Source organism: Myotis nattereri (assembly GCF_964212035.1).
Source record: "Myotis nattereri genome assembly, chromosome: 2".
In the NCBI taxonomy this organism is placed as follows: Eukaryota; Metazoa; Chordata; class Mammalia; order Chiroptera; family Vespertilionidae; genus Myotis; species Myotis nattereri.
This window is the reverse complement of record NC_138076.1, coordinates 87,505,157-87,525,030: the sequence shown is the minus strand read 5'-3', so window position 1 is coordinate 87,525,030 and position 19,874 is coordinate 87,505,157. Positions and strand designations below refer to the sequence as shown.

The following is a 19,874-nucleotide window of genomic DNA, read 5'->3' as shown; positions in this document are numbered from 1 at the left end:
GATGGCTGTGCCCCCTCCCCCAACATCTGCACTGGGAAAGTGATGAAAATATATGAATTTGAACTTGTTTTTTTATTTTATTTTTTTATTTTTTTTTAAATATATTTTATTGATTTTTTACAGAGAGGAAGGGAGAGAGATAGAGAGTTAGAAACATCGATGAGAGAGAAACATCGATCAGCTGCCTCCTGCACATCCCCCACTGGGGAAGTGCCTGCAACCCAGGTACATGCCCTTGACCGGAATCGAACCTGGGACCTTTCAGTCCGCAGGCCGACGCTCTATCCGCTGAGCCAAACCGGCTTTGGCTGAACTTGTTTTTTTAAATAAAGAACTTTAATTTCTAAAATACTAAATTGCCAGAAGTGATCTATTTTTATTATCTAGATTAAGAAGTTTTAGTGTCATAAATTGCTTGATTTTGCCTTACCCTAAGAGACTGCATTTCATATAAGATCTCCATCCAACATAAATACAGTCCTTTCAAATATGCTTGCTGCTTTTCCTGCTCTAACCTCTTTATTTGCCTTTCTTCCTCCAGGAACAAACTATCCACCCTGTTTTGTTTTGTTTTGAATCCTCACCTGAGGATATTTTTTCCTTTACTTTTAAGAGTGTGGCAGGGAGGTTGAGGAGGGAGAGAGAGAGGAGGAGAAAGAGAAACATTAATGGGAGAGAGACATACAGACTGGTAGCCTTCCTTCCCCACGTGCCCCACCTTGGGATGGGGAGGAAACAGAAACCCAGGTGCATGCCCTTGACTGGGAATCAAACTCACGACCCTTCACTGAGCAGGCCAATGCTCTAACCAATTAGCAACCCCAGCCAGAGCTCCACCTCTTTCTTTTTCTTTCTTTCTTTCTTTTTAAGCCTTTTGGATTTCAGAATTGCAGATGAACTGTGGGTTTGTTATATACATAAAAGATGCTTGGGAGGAAAGGCCTTTCATATAAACTTTATATTAGCTTAAGAGAGATACCTGCTCCACCACTGCCCCTCTTACAACTCTCCATTCTTCTATGACTCCTTATTGCTCAAACACACCAGATCAGTGGTTAGCAAACTAATTAGTCAACAGAGCCAAATATCAACAGTACTTCTTCAAAATAGGCTCGCCCAGGCCGAAAATCAACTTCTGCGCATGGACCACAAAGTTTCAATCGCACTGTATGTGCGCGCCCGCGTGGTATTTTGTGGAAGAGCCATACTCAAGGGGCCAAAGAGCCGCATGTGGCTCGTGAGCCACAGTTTGCCGACCACAGCACCAGACGATTCCCACTGCCTAGCTCTGGCTTCCCCCTCTGGGGACTGTTTTCCTGTCAATGGCTTCCTCTCCCACCACCTTCAGGGCTCTGCTGAAGTATCACCTCAGCAAGTCTTTCCCTGACAACTCTACTGAAAATTTAAAACCTTCCCTACCAGCACTCCCTATCCTCTCCCTGCTCTTTCTCCAAAGTACTTAATACAATTGGACATATTATGTATTCCACATTTATTTATTCACTTGCTGTACTTCCCCCAAACTAGAAATAGAATGAAGTTCCACAAAGATGGGATTTTGGTTTTGTTTTTTTAAAATATATTTTATTGATTTTTTACAGAGAGGAAGGGAGAGGAATAGAGAGTTAGAAACATCGATCAGAGAGAAACATCGATCAGCTGCCTCCTGCACACTTCCCACTGGGGATGTGCCTGTAACCAAGGTACATGCCTTGACTGGAATCAAACCTGGGACCCTTCAGTCCGCAGGCCGATGCTGTGTCCACTGAGCCACGTCGGTTAGGGCAGTTTTTAAATTAACTGTTGTATCATCACATTTACAACTATGATTGGAATACAGTAAGTACATGGCATCTGAAAAGAGGAAGGGAATATTATTTGTTTCTACATACTTGGATCGTCAAACAAATCCTCTGAACTGAGCACTGAAAGGCAAAATTCTAGGGAAAGAGCACCTAGAGACAGAAGGAATAGCAAACATAAAAGCCTGAGCTGTAGGGACAGGTTTGGCATCATTAGAGAAAGGTCAGCGTGGCTAAAGCACATGAAGCAAGCAGAAAAGTGAGGTGAGGATGGAGAAGGAGGTAGGGGCCACTTCACAGGCCAAGATAAGGAGTGTGAATGCTTCAAGTAGGGTAGCAATGAAAATCCATTTACATTTTAACAGGATCATTTTTGTTCTTTATGGAGTTGAAAGGTAAAAAGGAAAGAGGAAACAGAGACCTTATTTGTCTGGGTTGTCAGAGAGAGAGAGAGAGAGATTGAGATTTTAGAAATCTTTAATGGTGGTCCAAACAGGAATTAATAGATGACTCTTAGGTTTTTTGCTCAAGCAAGTGTTTAGTAAAATGGGGAAAGACTAGGGTAGAAACAAGGTATTTTTGTTTGATTTTGGTTCATACTAATTAGTTGAGAGCAGGGAGGAGTAGGAATGAAGAGGTCTATTGTCCATGAGAGCTTTGACTTTTGTGAAGAGGTCAGGGCTAGAGAAGTAAATTTAGGGATCATCAGCATATAAAACCCACCAAGGCTAAGAACAGATGAGATACCAGTAGAGAGTTTAGATATAAGAGAACATTAGTGCAATTAATACAAAGACCACAACAGACCATTAAGACTCTTAACAACTAATTTATTTTAAAATAGACAAATTATTAATTGTAGAAAATAGTAACACAGCAATATTAAATGTACAGTTTTAACCAATACAAAAAAGCAATAAAGTAATATCTGAAGCCTTATTTAAGGAATCTCAATACAAGATCTCTGTAGTTCCTAAAATTCCGGTACTATTTCTAATGGAAGTTTGTTAGCAAAAGATTCAGAAATACAGTAAGCCCTTGACCTAACAGCTAACTGATTTGTATGATATTCATGCAAGAGTTAATGAGGGAATGGAGTAAAGCATTCTAGTGCCTTTGTTACCAAGATAACTGTAAAAATAAAAGTTTGAAACTTAATTGAGCATAAAATAAAATTTTGTTTTCTAACAAACAGAGCAGATTTCTTTTTAGAAAGAGTTTAGACAAAAGTGATTTTCCTAAAAGCTAGTTGATGCTACCTTAAATACCATCTATTTTAAATTATACCATCTCTAAATAAGTTAATCACACAAGATAGTTCAAATACACCTTTAGGTGCCAGGAGGGAAAGCACCTCTCTTACAATATAGCTATTTTGAAATTTTTGCAAAAACTTAGAAACATTAATGCCTAACCCAAAGGCCTTTGAATATGTACTTGAAATTTTGAACTAGAAATAATGTGGCTGTGAATGTGCCAGTGTTAGACCATCTGATGTTAAAAAAAAAGATAAATAGACAGTTGCCAGCTCTAAAGATACAAGGAAGACATGTGCCATTCGAGAGAACACACACCCCTTCCCAAATTTAGGAGGGCAGAATAACTGCTGAGATGCAATTAGACTAATCTCTAAAAAATAAAAAAAATTAAAAAAAAATTAAGACTCCTAATTTAACAGTCTGTTTTATGGAGTAAAATTATTTTGAATTTTGATTCTTCAGGACCCAGGAACATTAGAAAGTGCACTTTGGATATACTGCATTAGGGTCCTCTGAGGCAAAGCTATGGCTGAACACTATTTTCCAAGGACTAGATGGATACTTTCTGAATTCAGTAACCTGAATGGCATAACCAAGAGCACTATAAATAACCCTAATTTTAAAGCATGAGTTGGATGAAGGAAAGAATCAACAAATTCTTAGAAGTCCTGAGGTATGAAAATCTGTATCAGTAGTATGACAATATCCTATGCTTATAGTTTGCTTTCTGCTTGTATTTAAAAGCTAAAACGTATAAAACAAAACACAGTACATCAGATTCCATTAGTAAACTAAAATCTAATGTATAAAAATTAGTAATTTTTTCATAGTTTCTAATATCTCTGTTTTAGAAGAAGAATTCAGGATCATTTGGGTTGTTGGGGGGCAGTCAGCCAAATTGCATTTGGAAGAAAAGACACATTTTTAAGGATGTTCATGTTAAATTAAAAAAAAAATAAATATAAATTAATAAAAATAATAGCAAACATCACACATACGCCACAAAAAAAGACAAAGTATTCAGACAGGCATGGGTTGTTGGGACTCCCACTCCCAGGCATCCTTTGGAAACAAATATCTGTTACAACTTTAAAATGGCAGATTTTACACAAGATTTTCAATCTTGTACAATAATAATGCATATTCTATTAACTACAGCATTGCAAATGGCTTAGGAATTGTCTGCACAAATATTCAATGTGCACCTGAACATTTTATATCCATAAAAAGAGCAGAAGATATGTATTAAATGTGGCCGTAAACAGAACCTGGGAGAGTTACACAGTCAGCTCTGTAAGAGCCAGAGGTGAACACAGTACCCACCAAAGTCATGAAATCCTCACTTGGCTTCCCTGTTTGAGATATCTATGTTATCACTCATTTTCTGCTTTTGCATTCGTGTTCGAGTAGATGCTGGAAAAAAAATGAAGTACTGTTAATGGCACTGCTGGTGACAGGTAAGTTGGCAAAGGGTTGCCATATATGTTATGCTTATGCCAAAGCTGTAGAGTTGTGGAAATGGTCATTTAAAAAGTACATTATTAATTACATCATAGACAAAAACAACATTTCTTTTTTTTGTTGAATTTATTGGGGTGACATAGGTTAATAAAATTATATAGGTTTCAGGTGTAAAATTCTGTAATACATCATCTGTATATTATATTGTGTGTTCACCACCCCAAGTCAAGTGTCCTTCCATCCTCATTTATCTCCCTTTAACCTCTTCTCCCTTCCCCCAGCCTCCTTTCCCTTTGGCAATCACCATGCTGTCTTCAGTGTCTATGAGTTTTCATTTCATTTTATTTTATTTTTCTTAATCCTTTCACCTTTTCACCCAGCTTTGCAAGCTCCCTTCCCTCTGCAGTAGTCAGGAATTTCTTTTAAATTATTTTAAAATTCTTAACTTGATTTTAGTGGTGGACAGGAGCTCTTCATAAAGAAGCACAAAGAATCCTATCCTATATAATAAAAGCCTAGGTGGCGTCACACCTTCATGCGATGTCACAAGATAGCCGCCACAAGATGGCCAGCAGGGGAGGGCAGTTGGGGGCGACCAGGCCTGCAGGGGAGGGCAGTGGGGGAGACCAGTCTGAGGGGTCCCAGATTGGAGAAGGTGCAGGCCAGGCTGAGGAACACCACCTCCCCCCCCCCCCCCCCCGCACGAATTTCATGCACCGGGGCTCTAGTCTATATATATAAAAAGCCAGCGATCGTAATGGCCATAACGACCAGTCGCTATGATGCCCACTGTGGCCAGCGAACTGACTGATCAGGGGGTGGGGCCGGCCGGCCAACCTCACAGCCCCTCCCCGCTGCCGGCCTGGCCCTGTTCAGCCTCTCCCACCCCAAACAAGAGCAGGCCGCCAGCCAAATGCCACCTCCCTTCCCCCTGGCCAACCCCACCTCGATCAGCCTGCCCCACCACGATATGCCCGCAGGCCCTCCCCCCAGCTGGCCCAACCCTGATCGCACCCTTCACCCCAATATGGGGCGGAGCTGGTCGGCCAATCTTCTGCAGCCCCTTCCCCAGGCCGCTGGCCCCTGATCGGTAACCCCCCCCCAAACAATTCAGGGAGGGGCCACCCAGCCCACCACCCACAGCACCTCCCCATGGCTGGCCCCACTCCCAATTGGCCCCTCAACCCCAATCAGGGGCAGGGCCCACTGGCCAATTGTCCGCGGCCCCTTCCCCCAGCCAACCTGGCCCTAATAGGCCCCAATTGGGGTGGGCTGGATGGCCAACCTCCCACTATCTCCTCCTCCCAACAGGCCCAGCCCCGATCCACCCTAATTGTGGCCGGGTTGGCCATACCCCACCTGTGCACAAATTCATTCACTGGGCCTCAAGTCCTATATAACAAAAGGCTAATATGCAAACTGACCAAATGGCAGAACAACCGGTCGCTATGACGCACACTGACCACTAGGGGGCAGATGCTCAATGCAGGAGCTGCCCCCTGGTGGTCAGTGCATTTCCACAGGGGGAACACTGCTCAGCCAGAAGCCAGGCTCATGGCTGGCGAGTGCATCGGCAGTGGCGGAAGCCTCTCCTGCCTCCACGGCAGTCGGACATATCCTGAGGGCTCTCAGACGGACTGAGGGACCTCCCCCCGACCCCCCGAGTGCATGAATTTTGTGCACTGGGTCTCTAGTATTTAATAAAGAAGCACAAAGAATATTTACACTTGGAAAAGAAAGAAAACAGCAATTCTAAGTCTCTCGCTCTTGCCTTTCCACTCTGAGTCATCTAGTATTGTTTGATGATCTTTTTTTTTAGTGCAGTTCTTTGAGGAAAGCTGAAAAGGAGCCTGGAGAATTCCTTAGCTTTACCAGTTAAAACTCCTGCTGCTTCTCCCCAAATTTCCAGCTGCAGAGATCCCTGAATTCCAACCTGTCAGAGGGAATTCACCATCACAGCTAAGTGGATCATCAGGAAATGTATTGACTACAGCAACTGAACTCTTCTCTAAAAATATACATATTTTTTTACAGCTTTTTGCTCCCTTTTAAATGTATATTTGAGGGCTCCATAGTGCTTCTACATGTTTTCAAGGCCTGCTTTTGGTTATAAACTTTATTTCTATTTTCATCTATTAGAGTGGAAAAGCCACAATTATTTCAAAGTAAAAATAGGAGTAAATTAGTCAATGTAAAATCTAACTCTAACTCTAACTCTCACTCTCACTCTCTCTCTCTCTCTCTCTCTCTCTCTCTCTCTCTCTATATATATATATATATATATATATATATATATATATTATAATAAAAAATTTTAAACTTTTGGTATATTTAAGTTTTAATATACCAAATGTCTCTCTCTAAGACAACCCAGTAGCAGTTAGCATACATTTATCTTTTCCGTAATGTGCTTTCCATCTACTGTACTTGGGTTAATCCTTTATACTGTCAGAATAACTTAGAACTCTATTTGTCTTAACATTCCAAATTTATGTTACTGTATAACTTGGAAAATGATCAGGTGGTGGTCTTTATCAAAATTCTGATTTCAAGTAATGGAAAACTTTTGTTTTAAATTAAGTTTGAAAACTTGCAAGTTAGGAAAGTTCAGTAATAGAATAGATTATTGTTTAAATAAGGGTTATGATTTTATATATGCTAAGTTTATAAGACCTTTCCCTATAGCCAACACTCTTTAAGAGTTCCTCATTATAGTCCTGCTGTCCTGAAATATCTCCTACCCACAGCCATCCATGTTGAAGATGCAGTTTCATTTCTTAGTCTTCCTGAGCAAAGTATTTTAGAAAAGGTCAAGATGACCTTTATTTTGTATCATACATTTAAACTGCAAATGTTTATGTAGGTAAATAATACATTCTTGATTAAATTATATTTTAAATACTTGAGCAAGTCCACTAACTGAAGGAATTATATGTATTTATTCTTTTCTAACATGAAAACTATTTTTGTAATGTAAACAATTTCATTTACATAAAGTGAAATGATAAGTACTTACTCATTTCTGCCAGTTTCTGTTGAAATTTGGACTCCCCTGGGAGATGTTTACTGCAGATGAAAAAAAAATGCAAAACATTTTATGTGTATATGTATAAACTGAAAACTCTAATTTCCAGTAACTATGGTGCTTTAAATGACTTATTTTATACTCTTATTTTACCGAGCTTTTAATGTCAAAGGCTTATAAACAAACTAAAATATGAATATCACAAATTTATGTGGTTCTTATAACAAGGTAGCTAATATTTTTCAAGAGTAAGCATTTTAAAATCTAATGTTAATCAAAAGTAACACAATTTTATCAATATCTTGTAAGAAATGATCAGATTTTAAACATCTGATATTTTCAATGTATTTCAGTAGAAGGCATATGTTTTATTTATATGGTGCTTTTAACTCTGGGATGCAGTCATACCTATTATTTTGTGCAATCCTCACAATTTCCAAATAAAATTGGCATGAAAGGGATTGATGGAAGTCAAAAGCAGAGCTGGCACTCTGGTTCTCCAGATGACCAGCTCAGCTACTGAAAAATATTCTAAGACTGTTCCTACCTTCCATCGGCTTCATCTGACCCTTCAATATCAAAGCGTAGTTTTTTCAGTGGTTTAGGAGGGTTGCTTCCTTCTGCACTTCTCTTGAGCACACGGTCACTGTTACATACCATCTGATTTATTTTCTGGAACTTCTCAGAAGTCTATAAATTACAGAATTCCTTATTAAATTTTTTAATATCAGCATTTTGTAGTTAGCAATCCTTAACTGTAGTTAGAGGTGTGTCAAAAAAAAATCAGGCAGAGGTAGTATCTGCATTTTAATTTTCTGCTTTACTGGACCAAATAAGACATGAAAAAATCTCAAAATTAGAATAACTATGTGCCCAACTAATTACTCCCTCTTTTTAAATCTTCCTGTCTGACTACTGCTCTGAAAGTCCTGGTTACTCAATTTCAGAACACACACCCAAACAGAGGCTTCCTCTTTCTCAGAAGCACATAAAGTTGAAACAGCTTTCTGGAACCCTGTTTTTGACAATTTTTTTTCTTTTTTCTTTTTTTTAGGATATAACATTACCAGAGAGAACATCATGAGAACTTAATGAGATGAAGTGTCCAGTAATAATAATTTTGGACTCACTTTATGAGTATTATGTTGACAAGTCATGTAGTTTATATATTTTAAGCCATCATTGATACAGTATTTGTTAAAATACTGCTAAATCATAAAATTTTAAAATAACAAATAACAAAAAGACTTAAGGCCTGACGAGTGTTCTCAGTGGTTAGGGCATCGGCCCATGCACCAAAGGGTCGCCGGTTTAATTTTCAGTCAAGGGCATGTTCCTGGGTTGTAGGTTTGACCCCTGGCCCGGGTTGGGAGCATGTGGGAGACAACCAACTGATGTGTCTTTCTCACACTGATATTTCTCTTTCTCTCTCTCTCTTCCCCTCTCCTCCTCCCTTCCACACTCTCTAAAAATCAATGGGAAAAATATCCTCAGGTAAGGATTAACAACAACAACAAGACTTAAAAATTTGAGTTCATCCAGTATTATTGAAGACGGTTTGAGGAGATATCCTGAGGAAGAATTTTGTCACAGCAAAGTAAAGAAAGTTTTGGTAAGAAATACCAAAGAGGGTATACCTTATCTTATCCAAGGGAGAAACATGTGAAAACATTTTATTATCTATCTATTTTTGAACCAGAGTGAGGTGACTTTCTCAGGGATGTGTATGAACATGTTCATTTGAATTAAAAAAGTCAGACTTTCTGATAGAAATTAAATCTGAATGGTGATGGAAGGAGACTTGACTTGGGGTGAACACACAATACAGCATACAGATGATGTGCTGTGGAATTGTGCACGTGAAACCTGTATAATTTTGTTAACCAGTGTCACTTCAATAAATTTTTAAAAAAGGAAAAAAATAGTGAAAAAAAATTAAATCTGATTTGACTAATTGATTTGAAGTGGGGATTAACTTTGCTGATTATGTTTTAGCTTCCAAAAATCAAACACAGAAATAGGTTTTGATGGAAAATATGTTTATAGCACATGTATATGATAGAAACTAATTCCAGTGCACTTATTAAATTTATAAGATTTTTAGTTATCAGCTTTAAAATATGGAAGTACATATAACAACACTTTCTCAGTTCTTTTAAAGGTTATGGCAAGCAAGAAAGTTTGCACACCACTACTCTATACTTATCCAGATCCAAGTCTACTTATGTGTGTCTCCTTTGTGAAGCCTGAGAGTTGTAGCCTACCTTGAGCTAAATGTCACATCATTTTATATTTGTAACATACATTTTAACACCTGGTCTTTTAGTGTACAAACTTTTCGTCTTTCTCTAGTTATTTTATCTGGGGAAGGATGGCAGGCAGAATGGCTCTTACTAATTCCCACCTCTTAGTGTTTAGATCCTGGCCCAGGATCTGATGTATAAAATTCATGCTCTGTGCGTGACAGGGGGTGGTGCCACAACCTCCCCATCGACCCTGCCTTGAGTGTGACGGGGGCGGTGCCACAAACCCCCCAATCGACCCTACCCTGAGCGTTGACTGAGGGTGGCATTGCAACCTCCCGATCCGCCCTGCTCTGTACATGACAGGGGGCGGCGCCCCAACTCCCCAATCGGCCCTTCTCTGAGCCCGACCAGGGGCTGCACTTTGTGTGATCCTCCTGAGTATGGGCTGGAGTTAGTGTTGTCTTGCTTCTGATAAAAACAATACGGCAAAGGTGATGGAATATCACTTCCAATGTTAGTGACTAAAAGACTGTAACTTCCATCTTACTCATTATCTGCCTTCCCTCCCTCTCTCTCTGGAATTTTTGCTCTGGGGGAAGCAAGTTATTACATTGTGAGCAGTGAGTAGCCCCATGGAAAGCCTCAAGTGGCAGGGAGTAGATGGCTTGGGAAGATAGCCATCAAGGACCAGCCAGCAGCCATACAAGTGGGTCTGCAAGAAATCCTCCTCCATTTGAACCTGGAGATAACTGCAGCCCCAGTTGACATGCTGGCTGCAGCCTTATGACGACAGAACCTGGACCCTGCTAAGCCACTCCTGGAATACTGAAACAACAGAAACCTGAGAGAAAAAATGTTTGTTCTAAATTACTAAGTGTGGGTGTGATTTGTTATGCAGCAATCCTATCTAATAAAGGAGTAATATGCAAATTAACCACCACTCCGACACAAAGATGGTGGCGCCCAGGCCTCTCAGCCCCGCTGAAATCCTCCAGTCCCAGGGGGCGGCCACTGAGAGCAGGGCCTGCTTGGCCATCACCAGGATGACCCGGGAGCAGCCAAGCGGGCCCTGCAGAACGAAGGGCGCAGACCTAAGCCGTCAGTAGGCCATCCCCTGAGGGCTCCCGGATTGGAGAGGGTGCAGGTCGGGCTGAGGGACACCCCCCTCCCGTGCACAAATTTCATGCACCGGGCCTCTAGTAAATACATAATAAAGAGAAATGGGAGTGGTGAAACAGTAATAGTAATGCACACTGAATATAGGACTGCTGAATTAGTGATGTTAATGGAAGGCGAACTACAGTTGTAGGTTCCCATTCTAGATTAACTTTCAAAGCTAAGCTTTCCCTTGGATCCCTTAGGAACAAAGATCACCATATGCCCTACTATTTACACTGGGGCAGAGTGTCATGTAACCAAAGCCTAATCCATTTATTAGAGAAAGATTATCCTAGAAGTCTGAGAGGAAGGACAAGCAAAAGTGTATATATGTGTAGAGGAGACCAGTAGGTAGGGACTGGCTGGTGACATTTGGATATGGTGCTTGCATTTTGGAGTATCTTATTTCAAATCATACTCAAAATTAATGAATTTTAAACGTGTTTTCTCTCTCCCTCTCTCTTCCTCTCTCCCTCCGACCCTCCCTCTCTCTCTCTGTGTGTGTGTGTGCATATATGCATGTGTGTGTGTATATATATATGTGTGTGTGTGTGTGTGTGTGTGTGTGTGTATATATCCTATATAATAAAGAGCTAATATGCAAATGGTCATCACGCCCACATACCATAACGGCTCAGACACTCAACACCGGGGAGAGAGGAAGGGACCAGCCAAGCACAAATGAGCTCACAAGAAAGGAATGGGGACAAGCCAGGCACAAATGAGCTTGCGAGAGAGGAATGGGGACCAGCCAGGCTATGGCCTGGGAGAGGGACAAGCCGACCGCCCTGTGGTCCCAGGCGCCAGCGCCTGCAGCTGCGGCCCAGGCGAAGCTGCCTGCCCATGGTCCCCTGCGGCTGCGGCCAGCCCGGGCAAAGCCGGCCTGGGTCCTGGGTGCCTGCGGTTGGCTAGAGTGGGGGAAGCCTGGGTCCTGGGTGCCTGTGAATGGCTGGAGGAGGGAATCCTGGGTCCCAGGTGTGGGGCGAGGCAGAGGTGGTTAGGGGTGATCAGGCCAGCATGGGATCAATTAGGGGTAATCAGGCCGCTAGGGGAGCAGTTAGGGGTGATCGGGCAGTCAGGCAGAGGTGGTTAGGGGTGATCAGGCAGGCAGGCGAGCAGTTAGGAGCCAGCAGTCCCATATTGTGAGAGGCAATCAGACATCCCCCGAGGGGTCCTGGATTAGAGAGAGTGCAGGTCGGGCTTAGGGCCCCCCCCCCCCCCGGCATGAATTTTATACATCAGGCCTCTAGTATATTTATACATATTTGTATATATATACTAGAGGCCTGATGCACAAAAATTTGTGCACTCGGGGGAGAGAGGGGGTCCCTCAGCCCGGCCTGTGCCCTCTCGGAGTCTGGGACCCCTCGGGAGATAACGACCTGCTGGCTTAGGCCTGCTCCCAGGTGGCAGAGGGCAGGCCCAATCCCTAGGTGCAGCCCCTGGTCGGGCTCAGAGTGGCCCCTGTCATGCACAGAGCAGGGCGGATCGGGAGGTTGCAATGCCACCCTCAGTCACGCTCAGGGTAGGGTCGATTGGGGGTTTGTGGCACCGCCCCCTGTCACACTCAAGGCAGGGTCGATGGGGAGGTTGTGGCACCACCCCCTGTCATGCACAGAGCAGGGCCCATCCGGGGGTTGGGGAGCTCCCCCCTGTCACGCACAGAGCAGGGCCGATAGGGGAGTTGGGGCACCTCCCCTTTCACACACAGAGCAGGGCGGATCAGGGGGATGGGGCGCCACCCTCTATCACCCACAGAGCAGGGCCGATCAGGGGGTTGGGGCGCCGCCACTCTCACACTCAGGGCAGGGCCGATGGGGAGGTTATGGCTCTACCCCCTCACACACAGAGCAGGGCCCGTGGGGGGGGGGGTTGGGGCGCCGCACCCTGTCACACACAAAGCAGGGCCGATCAGGGGGTTGGGGCGCCGCACCCTGTCACACACAGAGCCGCAGGGCAATCAGGGGGTTGGGGAGCTCCCCCCTATCAGGCACAGAGCCGGGCTGATCAGGGGGTTGGGGCACCTTCCCCTGTCAAGAACAGAGCAGGGCAGATAGGGAAGTTGTGGCCCCGCCCCCTGTCACACACATAGCCGCAGGGCGAACAGGGGGTTTGGGTGCTGCCCCCTGTCATGCTAATCCCGGTGCCGGGAGGCCTTGTGGCTCTGCTGATCCTGGTGCTGGGAGGCATATTACCCTTTTACTATATAGGATAGAGGCCTGGTGCACGGGTGGGGGCTGGCTGGTTTGCCCTGAAGGGTGTCCTGGATCAGGGTGGGGGTCCCCACTGGGGTGCCTGGCCAGCCTGGGTGAGGGGATGACGGCTGTTTGCAGCTGGTCACACACCCTTCAGGGTAGGGGTCCTCACTGGGGTGCCTGGCCAGTCTGGGTGAGGGGCTGAGGGCTGTTTTCAGGCTGGCGGGTGACTGGAGCTCCCAACTGCTCCTTTTTTTCTTTTTTCTTTTTAATTCTGGGCCAGCTTTAGCTCTGGCTCCAGCTCTGAGGCCTCTGCTGCTGAAAGCAGGTATCTGGTTTGTTTGGGTTCTATAATCGAAACACTGTATCAACTCCAGCTCTGAGATCTTGGCTGGCTGAAAGCAGGTTTCTGGGGTTTTGTTTAGCTTCTATATTTGTAACAATGTTTCAAACTGCAAAATCAGAGGCCGTCAAGGCAGGCGGGGAATGTTGGTTTCCTCGGTCACTGAAGCAAGCAAGCCTCATGTTAGCTTCAAGCTGCCTGGCTGCCGGCCGCCATCTTGGCTGGCAGTTAATTTGCATATTGCCCTGATTAGTCAATGGGAAGGGTAGCGGACGTACAGCTAATTACCATGTTTCTCTTTTATTAGATAGGATTTGTATATATATAGTAGAGGCCTGATGCACAATTTTTTTAATATATATATATATATATATATATATACTAGAGGCCTGGTGCATGAAATTCGTGCATGGGTAGGGTCCCAGCCAGCCCAGCCTTCCTCCACCGGTGGCCTTCTGTGTGTGGGGCAACTGGGGGGGGGTATTGGGGCCCTTCCAGCACCCGCCTTGGCCTGGCACTGTCTGCTGCCACCCACCCCTGGTTCCCTGTTCCCCATGGGGTGATCAGAGCCTGCCGGCCAAGGGGAGGGACCAAGAGGTTGGCCGTTCTCATCCACTCGCCGGCCCTGCCTCCTGCCACCGGTCACCCTTTGTGTGTGTGGGGTGACCGGTGGGGTGATTGGGGCCCCTCTCACACCCACCTTGGCCTGGCACCACCCACATCTGTTGCCACCCACCCCCAGTTCCCTGTTCCCCATAGATTGGCCGACAGGCCCCAATCGGGCAATCGGGGCCTGTGGGCTGGGGCAGCTCCTGCGTTGAGCGTCTACCCCTTGGAGGTCAGTGCACATCATAGTGACCAGCTGTTTGGCTGTTGGGTTGATTTGCATATTACCCTTTTGTACGTATAGGTATATATCTACATATATATACATGAATGTATGTAGACACATATGTATATTACATAATCTCAAAGGAAAGTTTAGAAAACATTATATTTGAAAATATATTTGAGTATATATATTCTAAATTCTGTAAAACATGACTGAATGAGGTATTTAAATAACAGCATTTATAAATTTAAATTATAGAAATCTTCCATTTCTAGTGCATGTCCCTGTATTTCATAGAAAAATACTCACCCCAAATGATTCACCAATGGATACTAAGATTCTGTCAAGTTAAGATAAAATACAAATTAGTAATGAAAATCATAGAGCAGACAGAGATGAACATATACTATCAGAGATGAACTATCAGAAATACCAAATCAAATGTTTCCTCTACCCTAGACCCACTGATAAATTATACTAACAGGTTTATTTTAATAGTGGTAGTCTAGTCAGACACTGATCTTGTCTCCTAGATTTTTAAGCAAGAACTATGTGTCTGCAAGAACATATTCTGCTGGTGTCCACATTTAAAGAGGGCAAAAGAAAAACTTAAGTTTACCTCTACTTAATTCTTCCTAAATAAATAGGTAAGTTATTAACATTTCTTTTACATTTTCTCATAAAAAAAATCAAGTTACATTTGACAAAATGTATGACATTATGTAATAATCTATTCTAATTAGGATATAGAGTAAATGCTATTTATCATATATCCCAGAATCAGAAATCTCCATGAGTCTTCTTGGCCTTGTTTGAACCGTATAATTTATGTTCTTGATAATAAAGCTGAAGAACAGCATTAGCCTGACAAAACAAAGATGTGATGACATGTACAAGGAACTAGTAGACATCCAGATTTTATTGTCCTTTAATTCATTGGTAAGTGGCCATTACTCTATATATTTGACTAACCAGAATACCTAAATATGCTGGGTAAATAAAGTGTTAAGATGCTCTGTTAATGCTTGATCAATGATATATTAGGATTTTCATGGGACTTCTTTGCTAAAGAAGAACCCCAACCCAGAAGTGATTTCACTAGGATCAGCAAATAGCCATCATTATCAGCATAATATGGATTAATTATCATCATTAAAAAATTACCCTGTATACATTTTCATGTGGAAGTGTGTGACTGTGTAAATTAAATAAACATGATGTGGCATCTTAGCAGTTTATAACATAAATTGCAGATTTTAATACACAGATACTCAACTGTAATACCAAATAAAGGATTGTATAGGGGCACACAAAAGCATATATATCATTTTCCAATTACTTCCTGCCTTATCTGTTCCTGTAGAGCTTGAAATTTTTATCATAAGAATGCATTATTTATATAATTAAACATACCACAAATATTATTATTATCCCCTCTCCTTGTTTGCTTTTTTTGTTCATTAAGTACAACTATATAGGCTGACAATTTCCAAGATGAGATGACATTAACTGTAATTGCTAATCTGCCTCGCACTTTATACAAATAGCAGTTTCAAATAGCCCATGATAACATATAATAAGTCAATTGAAGCACTTCAAAGCCAGAGAGCAGTTGTGGTTGGATGTGGAATATAATATAATGATTTGTAGTTGCACAGAATCTTTCATCTAAAAATTTAAAACTGCTTCACACTCATCATTTCCCAGATCCATAGCACCTTTCTGAGGTAGACACAGAAAACTGCCCACGGTAGTATAAGGAAGCCACAGGAAGAATTAGGGATGGACTTCTAAAGACTTAACCTAGTCATCTACTTTTAATCACCCATCTACACGTTTATAATAGAGCAAGATGAACAGGTGCACAGAAAGAGTTTACAGGACCTTCAATAAACCTCAGAATAAAATTTATTAACCAAAAGTACTCTTTGTTTAGTAGGCTGGCTAACAGAAATATGACTTGAAACCTATTACCAAACTGGTTCTCAGACTGTTTATAAAAGAACAGATTCCAGCATCCAGGAAAGCTAATGACTTAATTTGCAAACCTACCTAAGTATAAACACAGTATCTTTCACTCACCCCAAATTCTTATCATGCCACTTAATATAAATAAACAAATTAGGGATGCAAGAGTATAGCTTATTTTAAATGAAGAAAGTTTTATATTTTTATGCTTGAATGAAAGTAATCCCCTCTTATATTTTATCACTTCCCTAAAGAGAAAACACAAACCTTGATCTTGGAGTCATTTTTGTTGGAGTTGGCAGACCTTCTGAAATTTTATATGGATTCTTCAGGGGTGATATATAGATGTTCCCCCCAGGAATCCGTAAAGGTGAACTAGAAAACTTGTAAGGGCTTCGAGGAATGTGAGGTATTGGTGATAAGGTAGGGGGCTATAGTAAAAGCAAAGAGGCAGATTATTTAATGTTTTAGTGAAATCCATTGCTTTATAATTAGATTTTCCCAATCAAAGGTTACTTTTAACATACCCTGGTGGAAGCATACTGCAAAATATTTGTTTTCAATCTCTGCATAAAGACCGAGTTATAGAATACTATAATAGAATCATATTCTTCTTCTCTGATCAAAACCCGTTTGAAGGTCTGAGGAAGAAGAATAAAAACACTTGTTAAATTAATTTGGGAATTTGTCTTTAGATTTTCTTTTATAATAGTTCATAATATTTTTTAATAGTAAGAAACACATATTATACAGAAAAAAATAATCTAAAAAAGCCTGGACTTGGATTATTATAGGGATATAGTATTTCTTATTAACTTTGTAATGTAAATTTGGATATTAAAGAGCATTACTTTTCTAATTACATTTTAGTTACAAATAATTAACCAATAACATAAAAGTAAAAATTTAATATGTGGATTTATATAGTAAGATCAGAATATATTATCTAATTAATAACTGAAGTTATCCATATGATAAATATGGACCTATCCCAAAAAAACCTTACTATGGAAGATTACCTACCTCCTGAACAGCATGAGGAAGATCCTTGTAAGCTGTGACAATGATTTTGAATTTAAGGTCTATATTCTTCACTTTGCATATGCCATACATAGAACACATCATGATCTAAGAAATAAGTGTAATGTAAAAGTAGTCAGAATTTTATAAGATGATTGTTTTCTAAAAAGCATTTGTTATCTTTCTTTTTAACCTTAAAAATTGAAATTTAATTTCCTACAGGGTTATCTTTTCCCATCCTGAGCTCAGTTTGAAAGTTTACTAGTATGTGAAGTGTTTAACCCAAATTGTATTTAAAGAATAAAACACAAATAGCCAACTCTCAAATATTCAGAACTGATCATTTGGTTTATAATAACCCTACTTTTACTCCTATCCCTTAGATATTTCCCAGAAGATGAAAGTTGAAATTGGAATCAGTTCACTTTGTAAGTAGCACTTAATAAAAAGCCAGGTGTGAAAAAGGTTCAAATTATCAGGTAAAATCATATTTAATACACTTGATGGTGATGGTAAGGGGAATGCAGTGACTGAAAGGGGACAGCAGAGAATCTTCTGTACTGTTGAGACTGTTCTGTTTCTTGACTTGGATGCTGGTTATACAGGTGCGTTTAGATGATGAATTTATATTAAGATGCACCATTATGGATTTTTCTATATGTATATGACATTCCAAGTAAAAGTATTTTTAAATGCAAAAATAAGATTTAAAAGGATTCCCTGTGACTTTAAAACATCAAACTTTTAAAATCTGTATAAATGTTATTGCCTAATTGAAGTATTCATATCTTCTGCAACATTCTCGCTCACTTTTACTATTGCCAAGAATACCTATTCATCATCCCTTGCTCAGCAGTCAATCAGCCCCAGTCCTACTATTCCTCCCATTAGAAGGCCATCCAGTATCCTCTCTGCTAATTCATATTTTTCTCCTACTCCAACACTTTACCTAAGGCACCTCTCATACAAATGATTTTTAGTCTAGGTACCCAATTTCTTTGGAAATCCTTAGCACTACTGTTTATATCTTTCTAAATAGTAGAGATGCAGTAGAACCAAAAGGCAACAGGTACCTACATTAAAAAATCCAACATACTAGAATGTATACATCCAAATATAATCTGGAAAGATATACATATCTGTAGGTTACACCTTTATACAATAATTCATCTTTTGTTCAAAACACTTTTACTAGGAACATTACTGTCAACCTTACAGAAGTAAAAAATTATAGGGAAACATTATGAATAATTGTATACAAAAAACAAAACAGATATCTAAGATAAAACAGAAAAATTTATAGGACACAAATTACCAAAACTGACTCAGGAAGAGCTGACCTTGAATTAGTAATCAAAAAGTTTCCACAAACTTTCCCCAGATGGCTTGACTGGTGAATTCTACCACACATAAAGAAGAATCAGTATCAATTCTTCACAAACTCTTCTGAAATTAGAAGAGGAGGGAACACTACCCAACTATTTCTATGAGGCCAGTATTTTTCTGATACCAAACCAGATATCACAAGAAAATTGTTAATTAACATCTCTTATGATTATAAATGGAAAAATCTTCAGTCCTGGCCGGGTAGCTTAGTTGGTAGAGCATTGTCCCAATACACCAAGATTGCGGGTTCAATTCCTTATCAGGGGGCACATAAGAAACAACCAATGAATACATAAATAAGTGGAACAACAAGCCTATGTTTCTCTCACTGTTTTCTCTCCATTTTTCCCCCTCTCTTTAAAAATCAATTTTTAAAAATCTTCAACAAAAATTAGCTGAATTCAGCAGCACTGTGGATACACTGTGACCAACTGGGATTCATTCTAGAAATGCAAGGTGGGTTAACATGTAGAATTCAACTAATATAATATACTAAGTATCAATACAATATAAAGGGAAAGAACAATGATCTCAATAGACAGAGAAAAAGTATTTGACAAAATTCAACATCCTTTCATGATAAAAGCATTCAATAAACTAGGAATAGAAAGAAACTTTCTTAATCTCATAAAGGACATATATAAAAAACCCACAGCTAGCAACATACTTAATGATTTAATAATAATGCATGCTTTCCCCTAAGGTCAGAAACAAAACAAGGATATCCCTTCTCACCACTTCCATTCACCATTATATTGGAGGTTTTAGCCAGGGCTATTTGGCACATAAATGAAATGAAAGTTGCCTAGACTGAAAAGAAGTAAATTCACAGAAGACATGATCTTTATATTGAAAATCTTAAGGAGCCCACTAGAAACTATTAGAAGTGGTAAACAACTTCAGCAAGATTATATATACAAAAGATAAATATACAAAAATCAACTGTATTTTCATACACTTGTAATGAACAATCTGAAAAAGAAATTAAGGAAAAAATTATATTTATAATAGTGTTAAAAAGAATAAAACACTTAGGCATAAATTTAACAAAACCAGTGAAAGATTTGTACTCTAAAAAAAACATCGATCAGAATGTCAAACCTCAGAGGGAGGGGAGGGGAGGGGTAAGGGGGAGAGATCAACCAAGGACTACTTGTATGCATGCATATAAGCCTAACC

The 19,874-nt window shown here is 40.7% G+C and overlaps 1 protein-coding gene across 2 annotated transcripts in view; it reads right to left on the bottom strand.

Annotated features, from left to right (window-relative positions):
• Window positions 1–1,574: 1,574 nt before the first annotated feature.
• The window catches only part of RB1 (RB transcriptional corepressor 1), a gene marked incomplete at its 3' end in the record, with an annotated part of 218,847 nt that continues 200,547 nt past the window's right edge, over window positions 1,575–19,874 (bottom strand). Inside the window, exons 21-28 of one of the 2 annotated variants that reach the window (XM_081082780.1) lie at window positions 17,313–17,417; window positions 16,817–16,930; window positions 16,557–16,720; window positions 14,631–14,661; window positions 8,095–8,237; window positions 7,539–7,588; window positions 4,385–4,474; window positions 1,575–1,854 (exon numbers count right to left, since the gene is read on the bottom strand). In XM_081082780.1, coding sequence (XP_080938906.1) covers window positions 4,401–4,474; window positions 7,539–7,588; window positions 8,095–8,237; window positions 14,631–14,661; window positions 16,557–16,720; window positions 16,817–16,930; window positions 17,313–17,417 — 681 coding nt within the window. Of the gene's footprint in view, window positions 1,855–4,384; window positions 4,494–7,538; window positions 7,589–8,094; window positions 8,238–14,630; window positions 14,662–16,556; window positions 16,721–16,816; window positions 16,931–17,312; window positions 17,418–19,874 lie in introns of those variants that run through there. The other variant, XM_081082781.1, reaches the window with a different exon arrangement.